The sequence below is a fragment of the Dendrobium catenatum genome, unplaced genomic scaffold (assembly GCF_001605985.2).
Source record: "Dendrobium catenatum unplaced genomic scaffold, ASM160598v2 fragScaff_scaffold_760, whole genome shotgun sequence".
Classification (NCBI taxonomy): domain Eukaryota; kingdom Viridiplantae; phylum Streptophyta; class Magnoliopsida; order Asparagales; family Orchidaceae; genus Dendrobium; species Dendrobium catenatum.
The window spans coordinates 97,611-112,775 of record NW_021319222.1 but is presented as its reverse complement, the minus strand read 5'-3'; the positions used below and the strand labels follow the sequence as shown (position 1 = coordinate 112,775).

Below are 15,165 nucleotides of genomic sequence, written 5' to 3'. Positions count from 1 at the left end.
AATCACACGTCACATTCGGAAGGTGAACAGTGCGACATCAGATATTTGAGCGTCGCACTGTTCACAAACACCAATTATTTTTTTTAAGATATATATATATATATATAATATATATATATCTTCTTTTTTTTTTTACGTTAAGAAAGTTCGATTAGAGATAAATTAGTGTATTTTACTATTTTGAAGTGAAAATGAGTTTTTTTTGTTGGAAAATGTCTATGAAAAGAAAATTTGAATGCCTCCGGCGTCGTAACAATTATTAATCGGACACCGAACGTAGCTCTACATCCGGAGGCAATAACATATCGCCACGTGCTCTTACTCTTTGCGCAAAGCCGACGACCCGACCCGAACCTGAACCCGATATTGTATGTTAGCATATTGCTAGGCATTATTCGTATATTGCTTAGTATGCTAGTATTGCTTGACAATAACGAGAAATACCATTCTGTCAAGACCAATATCTAGCAATACCGAGCAATACTAAGCCAATACCTAGCAAAAACTTGGTATTTCTAGTAGTGGTCTTCACATAATGATATTTCTCGTTATTTGTCGAGCAATATCTCCGTTTGCAGAAATCAGCTCGTACATAACAATTCCCGGGTCCAGTCCGGGTCGGGTAATCGGGCTGCGCGAGGTAAACAGTAAGGGGGCAACTGGAATTGAGTAAACACCGCCAAATAAAAATTACCGCGCGTCCCCACGCTGGTAACCGGTACAGCCCAATCCTTTGCCTCAGCGTCAGGAACTTTTATTTGTTCCGTGTGAACGACTACGTTCCTCTTACGTTCGGCCACCAATGTTTGCGCACTAGCAGGGAAGAAAAGACGCCCGACCGACCCGCTGTTTTTTGGGATTTTCGCACATGCGTTTTTTTTAACTCTCTCTCCCAAAAGGATTTGGCCCGAAGAACCGCGTAAAGAGAAGACTACAAGCGAGCTCCCGTTTTTTGCTGCCATCAAAATGAGTAACTTTCCATCCTGAAGACGGGGAATCGACGTCGGAGAGTATGGGAAGAAGTCTTCCTCTCTCTCTCTGCTCTCTCTCTTCTCTCTCTCTTCTCTCTCTCTGCTGAAGGGATTGAAAGGGTTGCCATTATCGCTCTGAAGAGGTGGAGGCGTCGACTTTGCTGGAAAAAATGAGAAGTAGTGGAAGATCAACTATGGGAGAAGGGATAGGCGCTCGGCAGAGAAGCTCTCGGCTTGCGCTGCGCTTTGGAGTCGATAGAACAATAATAGTTGTTTCTAGCAATACGCAGCAACTACTGAGTTTTTTCTAGCAATCACGGTTTACTGAGTTTTTTCTAGGGGGGCAAATCCTGAGCAATACGAGCATCCGGCTAATACGATTGTACTGAGTTCTTTTTCTAAACAATACGACAAATACTAGCAATACGAGTCAAATCCTGAGCAATACCGAGTATGTACTGAGTTTTTTTTTAACCAATACCGAGCAAACATACTAGCATTACCGAGCAAATCCTGAGCAAATACTGAGTTGTACGAGTTGTACTTGAGTTTTTCTTCTAGCAATACCGAGCAAATCCTGAGCAAATACCAAGTTGTACCGAGTTGTAAAAAACTCGGTACAACTCGGTATTTGCATGGTATTGGTCTTCACAGAGCGGTATTTCTCATTTTTACAAAGCAATACCTAGCAAATACCGAGATACCGAGAAAATCGCGAACATAGCATTTCCGGGTTCCGCTCCGGGTCAAGTCGTCGGGCCGCGTGGTTTAGAGTAAGAGCACGTGACGACATGTTATTGGGGGGCGACATGTTATTGGCAGGCGGAACGTAGCTATACGTCAGGTCAGAGGACTTAATAATTGTTCCAGCGTCAGCGATCGCTTACCCTTCGGAGAACTCTCAGTCAGAAGACCGTTGATGTGGTATGTTAGGCCTTACTCGCGAGAACGCCGGCGGAGTGGGTGGATCCGATTTCCGGCAGAAGTAGCGGCAGCCGACCCTAGGGGAGATGACCCTGAAGGATTTTCTTGTACGAGCTGGGGTGGTGAGAGAGGGGATCGACCATTCGGTTTCGAGTCCCGCTTTTATTTGCGGAGATTGTTGTCTTCTGGAAACAACAACAGCGGGTTCGCCTCCGGTTTTTCTCAGGCAGGATGCAGTAAAGTGGGCATCATGATGAGATCTATTCCTGGCAATTCTAGCGATAGTCTCGCTATGTCCGCCACGGGCACGAGGCCATAACCCCTCTGTTGCGATTGGGCAGTAATGTCGATCTCGGGAGTCTTCTAGGGATTAGAGGCAAAGGACTCATTGGTATTGGGGATCTGCTTATTAACAATGGGATGATCCCTGGGGTGGTTTGGCTTGGGAGGAGGGGCCAACGTTGTCTCACTGGTATTGCCGACGAGCCCGATTCCTTCAGACGTCCTTGCAGAAGTGAACGGAGACCTTTCTTGTTTTCTCCCGTGCAATGTCTTCAATGGGGGTTCGAGGGGGAGGAAGTGCAGTGGAGCAGTAGGTCAGGTCGTGGAGAGCAGCAAAGGAGAACGATAAAGAACAATGAATCAGCTGCAAGGTCTCGACTCTCGAACCAGGAAGCAGGTGATCTTTTGTTTTATTCTCTTTATAAGTTGGCCATTCCAATTGTTGCATACTGAGTGCTAGAATGTTTGAGAGAGTTTACATATTTGCGAGTTGCACAAAATTCTGCACACACATAATAACTCAAAACATATATGAAATATATGCTTTTTAAAGAAAATTCTAAGGAAAAACTGTTGAGTATAATTCATTAGAGGAACCTAGATTAGAAGGTCTAAATCCAAAGAGCAGGCTACCGATCCATTAATAAAATCACTATTAAATTCATATTCCTATGCCGAGAATGGAAGAAATGTTGGATAAATTGTTTGGTTCCAATATTTTTTCAAAGCTTGACTTTCGCAGTGGTTATCATCAAATTCGAATTCATCCGGGAGATGAATGGAAAATGACCTTCAAAACTCGCCACAATCTATATGAATGGAAGGTAATGCCATTTGGTTTGGGTAAAACGCTATACATTTTTGTGCTTTTCATAAATAAAATACTTAAACCATTTTTAAGTAAATTTTTTGTGGTATAGTTCGATGCCATGCTAGTGTATAGTTCCACTATGAAAGATCATTTGCTACACCTGACGAGAATTTTTGAGGTATTGAGGCAGAACGAGTTATACTTGAATATTTCTAAATGTGAATTTGTCACTCCAAGTATTTCATTCATGGGATTCATTGTTTCGGTAGTCGGGGTGAGTGTAGACCCACGTAAAGTTATTGCTATAGTTGAATGGCCAACATCCCAATCTTTTTTTTTTTATATTTGTAGCTCTCATAGCTTGGCCAATTTTTACTGATGATTTCTTAGAGGTTTCAGCATAATTATGACTCCAATAATCGATGGTTTGATGCATAAATTGTTTTTGTGGACATCAACTTAGTAAAGAAGCTTTGAAGCCATCAAGTTTTAGCTGTCCACAGCACTTGTCTTAGCTCTCCCAAATTTTGATAAGCCATGCATTTATAGTGGATATTAATACTTCAACAGTAGGTGTGGGTGCCGTATTAGCTTAAGAAAATAAACCGATTGAATGTTTTAGTGAAAAATAATGCCCAACAAGGCAATAGTGGATTGTATAACAACAAGAGTTATATGTTGTCATTCGAGTTTTAAAACAATGGGAACATTATTTATTTCACTAGGATTTTGTTCATTGCAGTGATCCCAAAGCTTTATAGTATATTAACACAAAAGAACATAAATAGAATGCATACACGTTGGATTCTTTTCTTACAGAAATTCATTTTTGTTTTAAAACAAAAAAGAGACGCACATAATCGTGTGGTCTATGCGCTCAGTCGCATAGTAGCTCTTCTGACACAATTCAAACATAATATTTTGGCCTTGAGTGTTTGGAAGAGTTATACCCCCGATAATGAGTATTTTGGACATTTGTTCACAAATTCATTAATAAAGAAGTGGTGGCGGAATACTCTACTCGCCAAAAGGCAACCTTCTTCGTGTTCCAAAGTCTTCTTGGAGGCGATAGATCATTAAAGAGGTGCACAGTGGAGGTTTATCTGCTCATGTTGGCCGTGAAAATACCATCGCACAACTACAACTGCGCTTGTTTTGGCCTTATTTAAGGAAAGATGTCTCTCGATTTGTGGAGAGATGCTCTATATGCTAAAGTTATAAAGGTTGCAGTCAAAACACAAGTTTATTTAACCCTTGCCAGTACTTGAATCTATTTAGGAATATTTGAGTTTGGACTTTGTTTTGGATTTACCTCGCACTAAGCTTGGAAATGATTCTATTATGGTGGTCGTAAATCATTTTTTCAAAATGGTGTACTTTATTGCTCGCAAAAAAATATTTGATGCCCTAAACATTGAAAATTTTTTTTTCAAGAGATAGTTCACCTTCATGGAATCCCAAGAAGCCTCATGCTCAAATTATAAATAACTTTTGGCGAGAGATGTGGAAATGCCTGCATACTCAAATCCATTTAAGTTCTTCTTACCACCTACAAATAGATGGGCAAATCGAAATGGTAAATAGAACACTGACAATCTACTTTGCCGTTTAGTGCAAGAGCATCCTAAATTATGGAATGAGGTACTCGGCCAAGCGGAATTCACATTCAATTCCATGCCAAATCGCTCAATGGGTAGGTGTTCTTTCGGCATAATTTACAGTGAAATGCCAAACAATATTCTTGATATTCCTGTTCTTCCCAAATGTAAAAGCAAGGCAGCATTAGTGTTGGACTGAACAGTTTTCGGATTTTCTATCTAATGTTCGGTTGAAGCTATAGGAGTCTAATAATCAATATAAGCCGGCTACTGATTCCATTGGAGGGATATATATTAGAAATCTTGGGGATTTAGTATTGGTTCGTGTGAGAAAAGAATGTTTTGCTCTTGGAACTTATTCTAAGCTAAGCCGCCTAAAGTTTGGAGCATTCCCTATTGTCAAAAAATTCAACAATTACGCATATGTTGTTGATCTACTAGATGAGTTCAACACGGCATATGCCTTCAATATTTCAGATATATACCAATATTTCCCACTGGATGATATTTCAGCCAACATAGACTCAATCAACACAAATTATCTTCATGGAGAGGACATATGATACAGTATATCTTTACATAGATAAGGTTGGAGGGGCATTTTATCTTAGTACCTTTTCTACTTTAATAGAAAAGGAATAGTTGCATTCGAAAAATAGATGGGATGTGGGCTCATTGGAGAAGGAGCATAGGTTACAAGTCGTATCAACATAAATGTTACGTTTGTTCAAGGCATCTACTGTTTTGAGTCCCCCCACCAGTGAGAGCCAGACATAAATGGAGAAACACAAAGCATGATTTTTATGCCAAATCATATCTGCCCAAGGGCAGGGGGTAGATATTTATAAAACTCCTTAATATATAAAGCAAATTTATCAACACCCGAGTTACCCCATGATAAGCAAACAGCTGTGTTGTGAAGAATGGGAATCTCAATAATGACATTAACAACTGAACTGGGAAGCTCAGCAGGCAGATTCCATTTATCTCCCATAATAAGATCTTTAACAAGGGCATTCTTGTCATACGCATGCAGCAAGGCATTCCCATCTGATATATCAGCAATAATATACCCCTTGCACCAATGATCCCGGTACAAATGAATAGGTGAAGAAGTGGTGACATTGAAATGAAAAGCATGCTTAAAATGAACAACATAGTTACAAACAAATTTTCAGAAGCTGGACGCCAGGGGGAAGAGTAGGTATGAATCAGCCAAGAGGATAATGGGGATTCTCTATTGTACATTCTGCTAATGATTGAGCAATTATAAGCAAATTATAGAGCTTGTAGAGAAGTCAAACCCAATCCTCCAAGGTATTTGGGCTTGCACACATTGTCCCAAGAAACCAAACGAAGTTTCCTCGTGGACCCAGATTCACCAAAAAACAAAAACTTGGAGGAAACTTTCCTAACAAATTTAGAAACACTTTTGGGTAAGATAGATCCGCAAATCCAATAAGCTATGGAATTTAAAATCATGAATTTCAAAAATTGCAAATGACCAGCCAACGAAAGGAGGTTGACATTCCATCCAGATAACTTATAAGAGATCCTGTCCATGAGAGGTAAGTAATCCGAAACTTTTAGTCTATTGAAAGACAGAGGAATACCCAAATAAGTGATCTAAGGAGCAATGTTTGAAATGTATAAAGCAGTACAGATTTCCTCCTGATTCCCAATACTGTTAGGGAACATAACACAACTTTTTTATTAGTTTATATGAAGACCAGAAGCATTACCGAAAGAATTGAGAACATGAGACAAATTATTGCAATTTTGGATATCCGGCTTCCCAAATACCAAAAGATCATTAGAATATAGGAGGTGAGTTAACTTATAGCCATTTAAGTTGATACCTTTAAAGTCCCCATTATCAATCAGAGCAGAGAAATCATCCATGACTATGCAAAAAAGGTATGGACTGAGAGGGCAACCTTGCCTCAGGCTCGCAGAAGAAGAGAAGTACCCTTCCAGAGCACCATTTATCACTATAGAGAAATTGACATCAACAATGCAAGATTTAATCCAATTAATAAACATGCAAGGAAAACCTTTTTGCTTCATCCTCTCCAGGAGAAAATCCCTATAAACCGCATCGAAGGCTTTACGGATGTCTAACTTAGCACAAAAAATTTTGGGGAATTGCACCTAATGTTCCAGTGAAGTTCCTTAGCCAGAATAATATTATTCGTAGAGACTCTGGATTTCACAAAGCCTGCTTGATTATCTTTAATGATCAAATGCATAACCTATTAGCAATTCCCTAGTTCACTATTCCTCATTATGCTTGTCAAAACCTTCTGACAGTCCAATCCCTCTACTAACCCCATCTCTGCGGTGCCTACCGCAAGAGGAAGAAGTTCCAGTAGAAAGCCCAGAGGTCGTACTTCCTTTGTTCCTCCTCAAGTTATTGGCTATCAGAATGCAACCAACATTCAAAATGGTCCATCAACAACATCTGTTGTTGCCCCAAAAAACGTAAATCCTACTCCCTCCCTCTCAACACAGATAATCCCATCCTCCACTGCTCCACCAAACCTAAATCAAAATCCCTCTGTCCCGCCTAGCAACCCTACTTGGACAAGCTGGTTTCTCAGCATCCACCTCCTCCAATCCCCTTGACATCCACTTTTGACGCATCTGACAAGGTGAATCCTACCATCCCAAACCTTAACTAACCCACGGATGTTGAAACCTCCTCTTCTAGCACCTCTATCATCCCAGGCATGCATCCGTCTACGGCGGTGATTTCTTCTAACAAATTTGGCATACTTCAACTTCAGGATGAAGGCTAAATTGAATCCAATCTTCCAGTTACAGGGGGTTCTGCTGCGAAATTTTTTGATTATTGACAACATAGTTTAGTTCAACGCAACCAAAGAAAGCTCCCAAGGGGAAACAGGGGAGGAAACCCCCACAGCCACCTAAATCCTAATGTCAATTCATTCCATTGCTTCTTGGAATATCAGCGGTTTCAACAGCCCTGATAAAGTGTTTTGTTGTAAATGTCTGATTCAATCCTTTAATTTGGACATGATTTGCTTACTAGAAAATAGGATTCTTGCATCCTCACTCTGGGACCCCTTCTTCTCCCTATCTCACACTGTTTTTGTGACTGAGTACTCTTGCAATAACTTCGATCTTTCCAAATCTGGTTGAATTTGGATCAAGCAGAACTCTAAGAAATTGCTTTTTTCTCCTGCTTTCAAATCTCACAATTAATTTCTGGCTCCGTCTCTTTCAGTAGCCTCCCACCTTTTCAATTAACTGTTATTTACGCTGCTAACAGTGCCTTTGACAGAGTTTTGCTTTGGGATCAAATTAGGCAGCTTGTTCCGACCCCTAGCACCTCTTGGTTGCTTATGGGAGATTTCAATTGTTGCAGATTCGCATCGGAAAAACTGGGTGGGTCTCCTCTTACCCAAAGCAATCTTTGGGAGCTCAATACTTTAATTTTTGATTTGTCCTTGACGGACATGCACTCGGTTGGATGTCATTACACTTGGTTTAATCAGCGCACCGATAATCCATTTCATATTAAATTGGATAGAGCTCTTATCAACGAGGCTTGGATGAGAACATTTCCGAGCTCGTATTGCTCCCTGCAAAGTCCCTCATGCTCGGACCATTCTCCAATTGTCCTTCATTCTGGCATCTCTCTTGCTTCTAAACACAGATTTTTTTTCAAAAATTTCTAGACTAATATGAATAGGTACTGGCAACCTGTGCTTGAGGCCTTATCCAAGGATATTTCTGGAAATCCTATGCTTAATTTATGTCAAATCCTTAGATTGCTCAAAGCAAATATTAAAAAAGAGAGCTGGGTAAACTCTTCTATCATAAAAAATCAGCTTGATGAGCTTCATCATAATTTATGATCGGTTTGTCTTGAGATGGTTAGTGCGAATCCTTTAAACTCCTCTCTGAATGCCACTTTAAAAGGTATTAATTTTCAAATCTCCGAGCTTTCCTCTATGCAAGCTTCTTGGGTCATTCAGAGAGCTAAATCTAACTGGTTGAGTCGTGGGGAAGATGATCTAACATTTTTATATGCCAAGATTCACAGTAGATATTGCAGCAGCAAGGCGGTGGTGAATCTTAGCTCCACAGTCACTAACTCCACTAGAGATGACTTCATCTCTTCCATCATTAGTCATTTCCAAGCTCTTTATAACCCTCCCCCCTAACCTTTAATGATATGGATCATTTTCCTACTAGACGTTGCTTGCCTGTAGCTTATTCTCAATCTCTTATTCAGGTTGTGACTAATTCAGAAATTAAAAAAGCAGTTTTTTTGGGTGGTCCTCTTCTGCGCCTAACCCGGATGGGTTTAACTTTCATTTTTACAAATCTGGCTGGCATATTATTGGGCCTAGTGTGTGCAAAGCAGTTAAATCTTTCTTCGCCCAAGGGTATATTCCCCGTGTGGTTAAAGCAACAGCCATTGTTCTAATTCCCAAATCTAAGTATGCCTGCTCTTTTTCGGATTTTAGGCCCATTTCTTTATGTAATATTATTTACAAAATCATTGCCAAAATTCTGTTAGTTATATTTATGCTCTACTATTTTAGTTACTATTATTAGTATGCTAGTACATGTTTACCCTTTAACCTTTTAGTCCCTTTTTTTAGGTGGATGCTTGAAAGCATCAGGATACTTGTTAGTATAATATGAAAAGCTGTAGCTGAGAAGAGGCAGAATACGATTATCAAATTTTCTCTGAGAACCAGTTTGTACTGTTACATTGCTTGCTTGTCTTTTCTTCATCTTCTTGACAGGATTTCCTACCTCGGTTTTGATCTGAAATCCCTTGTTTTGACTACTAGATTCTGCAAGGGATCTCAATGACGTGGGCAGTTCGAATATTTGTTTCTTTACGCCTGTTTGATAAGGTAAGTTCCTCATGCACTGTTAATAAAAACCAGGTAGTTTTTGCATGATCCTGAATCTATCTAGCGCACCTTCATATTGTTTCCAGACCACAGAGAAGTTTATTTTTTAGTTTGTGAGCTTGGCTTTTTTTTATCCTTTCATTTTTCTTTTGGTTTGCAATTTCTATCAAGAAATTCTTCTGTAAGAACAAAAAATTTGAATTATTAATATTAATACAACAACAACATCAAGTTTTTATCCCACTATATGCGGTTAGCTATATGAATCCTTTTTCTCCATTGTGCCATGTTAAAAGTTAAATTCTCATTTAAATCTAATAAAGATAGGTCATTTCTAATATTTTATAGTCAAGTTTTTTTTTTTGGTTTACCTCTGCCATTCTTAACATAATTAAAATCTAATACACCTACTTTATTAATCGGGTCATTGGAAGGCCGTCGTTTTATGTGATCAAACCATCTAAGATGACTGTCTCTAATCTTATCTTCCATTGGAGTTGCTCCAACTGTTTTACATAAATGTTCATTTCATATCCTATCTCTAACAGTAAAGCAACTCATCCACCTGAGCATCCTCATCTCTACAAAACTTAACTTAATATTATGCTTCTCTTTTAATGACCAATATTCTGCACCATAAAGCATTAAAGATCTAACCAACATCTTATAGAATTTTTCCTTAAATTTGTGGGTGACTTTTCTATCACACAACAAGCTTGATGCATTCCTCTACTTCAACCATCCAACTCGAATTTTATTAATAATATTCACATTTATTTCACCATCACTTTGAACAATAAACCTACGATATTTAAAATACGTACTTTTATTAATGACTTGATCACTCAAAGTCACAATCTCCAACTAGATCTATTATCACTAAAAGTACACTCCATATATTCAGTTTTAGATCTACTCAAACGAAAGCCTTTAAACTCTAAGGTTGACCTCCATAATTCTAGTTTACCTTCAACTCCCTTTCTAGTCTTATCAACACGAAGAATATTATCAGTAACAAGCAAACACCAGGGTAACAAGCAACAATCTCTTGGAAATGTCTAGTGATGACTAAAGCAAAAATATATGGGCTTAAGGTTGATCATTGATGTAATCCAAACAAAATGGAAAAAATACTTGGTCAAATCACCTTGCGTCTGAACATAAGTAATAGCTATTGCATGCATATCCTTGATGACTTGAATATAAGCATTATTAACCTCTTTCTTTTCTAGAACTCTATATAGCACTTCTCTTGAAACTTTATCATATACAATAAACACCAATCCTTTATCCAACTATATGAGGTCAACTACATGAATCTTTTTTCTTCATTGTGCCTTGTTAAAAGTTAAATTCTCATTTAAATTTATAAAGAAAGGTCATTTCTAATATTTTCTAATCAAGTCTTTTTAGGTTTACCTCTATATTTCTTAACATAAGTCAAATCTAATACATCTACTTTTCTAATTGGGTCATTAGAAGGCCGCCATTTTATGTGACTTTATCATATGCTTTTTTTCTAAATCAATAAATATCATGAGTATATCCAACTAATTCTCTCTATACTTCTCCATCAAAGCTCTCAATAAATGTATAGCTTCCATATTAGACCTACCCGACATGAATCCAAATTGATTTTGAGAAACATTAGTATCATGCTGTAATCTATGCTTTATAACTATCTCCCATAGTTTTAAAATATGATATATTAATTTAATTCCTCTATAATTCACACAATCTTATGCATCACCTTTATTCTTAAAAAATAGGAATCAACAAACTCATTCTATACTCATTTGACACCTTTTCAGTCTTCAAAATAATATTAAAAATTTAGTAAGCCAAAAAATTCCTTCCATCTCCTAAGCATTTCCACACATCTATTGGAATATTATTAGATCTAATAACTTTTCCACACTTCATTTTCTTTAAAGTCTCTCTAATTTCGGTTTTACTAACACGCTGATAAAAGTAAATATTTTTATTTTCATTTAGGTGCTAAGGTCACTAAAGTCAATCACACTCATAATCTTTATTGAAGAGTTTATAAAAACATCTCATCCATTTTTGTTGAATATCCTCTTCAAATAAAAATATTTTTTTTTATCTTCATCGTTAATAGGTTTCACTTGAATTAAATCCTTACTACTTCTATATCTATATTTGACTAATATATATATATATATATATATATATATATATATATATATTAAACACCGGTATACCTAACAACATACTACCTAACTATATATATATATCTTCATCCTTATTATCTAAAACGCAATATGAATATAAATCATTAAAAACTAAAAATCTTTATATCGCATATTTGATGTTCTAGACTCCTAATTATCGTAATAAACATCTTTATATATTTTTTCTCAATAATCAGCAATTATTAATACAATCTAAACAAATTATTTGAATATTTTTATTATATTTTTCTTGCACCATTTTGATTCTACCACAACCATTTAAAACTATTAGAAGGTTTTCCTTTGATACTCAACACCAGCACACACCACTATCCTTTACCACCCAACAACCTCGCAACATCTATACTTTTTCTATTGTCATATATCCTCCTCAACACACACTCTGACGACACCATTATCCCAAAATCAACACAGTACACTAAAACCAAGCTCTACATACACATCAACTCCCAATCAACTGACAATCGATTTATCATAACAGTACTCAAAGCAACTCATTAATTGCAACCGCCAAAAATAACGGACACAGTTCTGACATCCATCGAGCAACATCAAATATCTATACACGACAATAACAAAAATATCAACTATTAACATCATACACAATATACTCTTCTGCATAGATTCTAATCCTAATTACCCCTACTCACCAACCACCACTATCACATACTACAACATATATATATATATATATTTCTTATAATTTATATATATATATCACAACATAATATATTATATCTACATCACATTCATCATAAAAAGTTATCTGGATCGGAACACGAAATCTTGAAGCAACAATCAAAATTGGAAAACTTCAAACTTACAATAATGGATCCATCATTGAACTTCCACATTTCAACAAACATACAGTCCAACTGATCTCGGAACGAATACCACAACAACATCCAATTCAAACTCAATCTATCAAAATCCAAACCCAAATGGGTCCAAATTGAAGACCCGAAGCGCCGTTGGAAAGTTCAAAACCACAATTGGATTATCAAATGGTTTCAAAACACTGACAATGCTTATAGTCGAATCGAGCGCTCAACGAGACGAATCCAACAAACCAAGATCGCCAATTTCAATATCATTAAGACTTCAAATATTTGACGAAACGGTCCACAATCAAGGATTTAATATCGGCCATCCATTCAAACCACTCCACATTTGTCCTTGATCCTCCCCCTATTTACGGGTCATGTCACTCTCAGAAATATAAATAATCTCTTCATTTCTCTTAAGAGGGAACCAAGGAAGAAGAGTAGGAGGGAAGAAGTCCTCCTCGACCATCGTCGGAGTTTCGCCCGACTTTCAAATGATGTCGTAGTTCCGCCTGACTTTTAAGTGATGCCGTAGTTCCGTCTGACTTTTAAGTGATGCCGGATCCTATCCGATCTCCAAGTGACTCTGGAGTTTTGCTCGAATACCATCTAACATCGGAGTTCTCCTCGGCCGACGTTGGACTTCTACCCGACACCGGAGTCCACTCCTCGCCAGAATTTTACCTTGATGCTGGACTTCTGCCCTTTGTCGGATTTTCGTCAACATCCTATCGATGTTGGATTTCTTTCCATTGCTGGACTTCTACTTGACGTCGTCCTTCTGACCTCCGTCGTCAGACAATGGTCCTTCCAACCTCCGTCGCCCATCAACTAAGATCCTTCCGACCAAACGAATATGTTAACAGTGACTTTTTGTATTTCCATCATGTACTTCATATAATGTACATCAAGGCAAGGCATTCCCCCTAAGGAAGGACCTCATTTGTAATCGACTGCAAATAATAGTGGATTCATTCAAACTGGGCTAGGCCCCATGATTTTTCCTCATTTTCAGAGGTTTTCTACGTAAACATCTTGGTGTCTCATATGAATGCTATATACTCTCATTTATCTGCTTGTGTGCTGGATCTTCGTACAATACAACGCTAAGACGTTAAACTTTATATTTCTCTACGGCCGCAAATATTATATATATATATATATATACATACATCATAATATTTCATAACAAAATTCAAAATATATTACAGATATTTCTGTAAATTTTTTTATTATTTTTTGAATGTTTAAAAAAATATATATATTTAAAAAATATAAAATCAATAAAATGCAGATATTTTTTAAAAATATAATTTAGTTAGATTTATAAATTAAATATATAAAAATATTTTTACATTTGTTATAACGTATTTTTAATAGCGATGAAAGAGGGCATAGGCAATGCTGTGAACAGGTGGTGGTGGGAGGTGGACGATTGTAACAGGCGACGGCGATGGGCGTTTGCGACGGGAGGGGCGGCGGAGATGGGTGCAAGTGGACAATTAACATTAAAATTGTATTTTATTTTATATCAACATTAAAAACATTAAAATAAAATGCGCCATTTTTTTAATGCAGCCGACCCAAAAGTCTTTTAAAAATTTTAAGGCATAATATGATTATAAAAAGGATTATAAAATTTATCCATATGTTGTCGCTTATATTCACAATTATTAACTCAGGAGCTTTGTCTTGATGCGATTAAGCTAAGAGCATGGCGCGCATGGAGCAATATATGGTCGGAATACTTGAGAGGGGATTCGCCGAGCGTGATGCCGACTTGAGGTGTGTGGCCCCTGCTCTTGTAATCCACATCCAGTATTTACAGTTAAAGATCTCCCTGCCATCTCCAGCTGTCAAGACATCCACCTTGAACTTGGCTCTCATGTTATCTCAGTTCAAAAACGAAGCTTTTTCTGGCTTCTGATTGTTGCCCACCATTCCCACTTACGATCTCCACCACCAGAAAAGAAAATATGTCAGAATAGCTCTGTGGTTGAAGAAAAGAGCAATATGTGCGAAGAAAAGTCGGCATTTTTAAGAGAATTGCTCATTATCCAGTTCCCGGAGTACGGTACTGCTTCTGCGAGTGGTAAAAGTAACTTGATTTCTCATTGAGACGACGCCATTATGGTGCTCTTCCGCGCTGCTCTCCTCCCTTTTCCTACCCACTTGTCATATCTATCTCCGGTTCTTCTACCCGATGAACCTTATCTAGTTTCCCTCCAAAGGAATCGATTTTACAACGGTAGGAAGCAGATGTGGAGGCAGAGGGGGATTCTTACATCGGCTACCGGCAATCTGGCCCAAGTGGGGTCTGCTCTGCCGGAGTTGGATCTGGAGCGCAAGAAGCTTCGTATTCTCATCGCCGGGGGTGGGATTGGTGGGTTGGTGCTGGCGCTGGCGGTGAAGAAGAAGGGTTTCGATGTGTTGGTGTTTGAGAAGGACATGAGCGCGATTAGAGGGGAGGGGCAGTATAGGGGGCCGATTCAGATTCAAAGCAACGCACTGGCTGCGCTCGAGGCTATCGACTCGCAGGTGGCCGAGGAAGTGATGGAAACAGGATGTGTAACTGGCGACAGGATAAATGGTCTTGTCGACGGGATTTCTGGTACCTGGTATATCTTCTCTTTTCTTCATCTCC

The 15,165-nt window shown here is 38.1% G+C and overlaps 2 protein-coding genes across 2 annotated transcripts in view; both read left to right on the top strand.

Moving 5' to 3' along the window:
* Window positions 1–14,320, top strand: part of LOC110097020 (bZIP transcription factor 23-like) — a 14,821-nt gene extending 501 nt beyond the window's left edge. Inside the window, 6 exon segments of the mRNA XM_028696522.1 lie at window positions 1,961–2,136; window positions 2,237–2,286; window positions 2,345–2,503; window positions 2,506–2,574; window positions 9,416–9,481; window positions 14,204–14,320. Of these exon segments, the coding sequence (XP_028552355.1) occupies window positions 1,961–2,136; window positions 2,237–2,286; window positions 2,345–2,503; window positions 2,506–2,574; window positions 9,416–9,477 (516 nt within the window). The 3' untranslated portion in view covers window positions 9,478–9,481; window positions 14,204–14,320.
* A 165-nt stretch (window positions 14,321–14,485) lies between these two features.
* The window catches only part of LOC110097029 (zeaxanthin epoxidase, chloroplastic), a 30,859-nt gene continuing 30,179 nt past the window's right edge, over window positions 14,486–15,165 (top strand). The window contains exon 1 of the mRNA XM_020823236.2: window positions 14,486–15,139. Coding sequence (XP_020678895.1) covers window positions 14,652–15,139 — 488 coding nt within the window. The 5' untranslated portion in view covers window positions 14,486–14,651. The remainder of the gene's footprint in view (window positions 15,140–15,165) is intronic.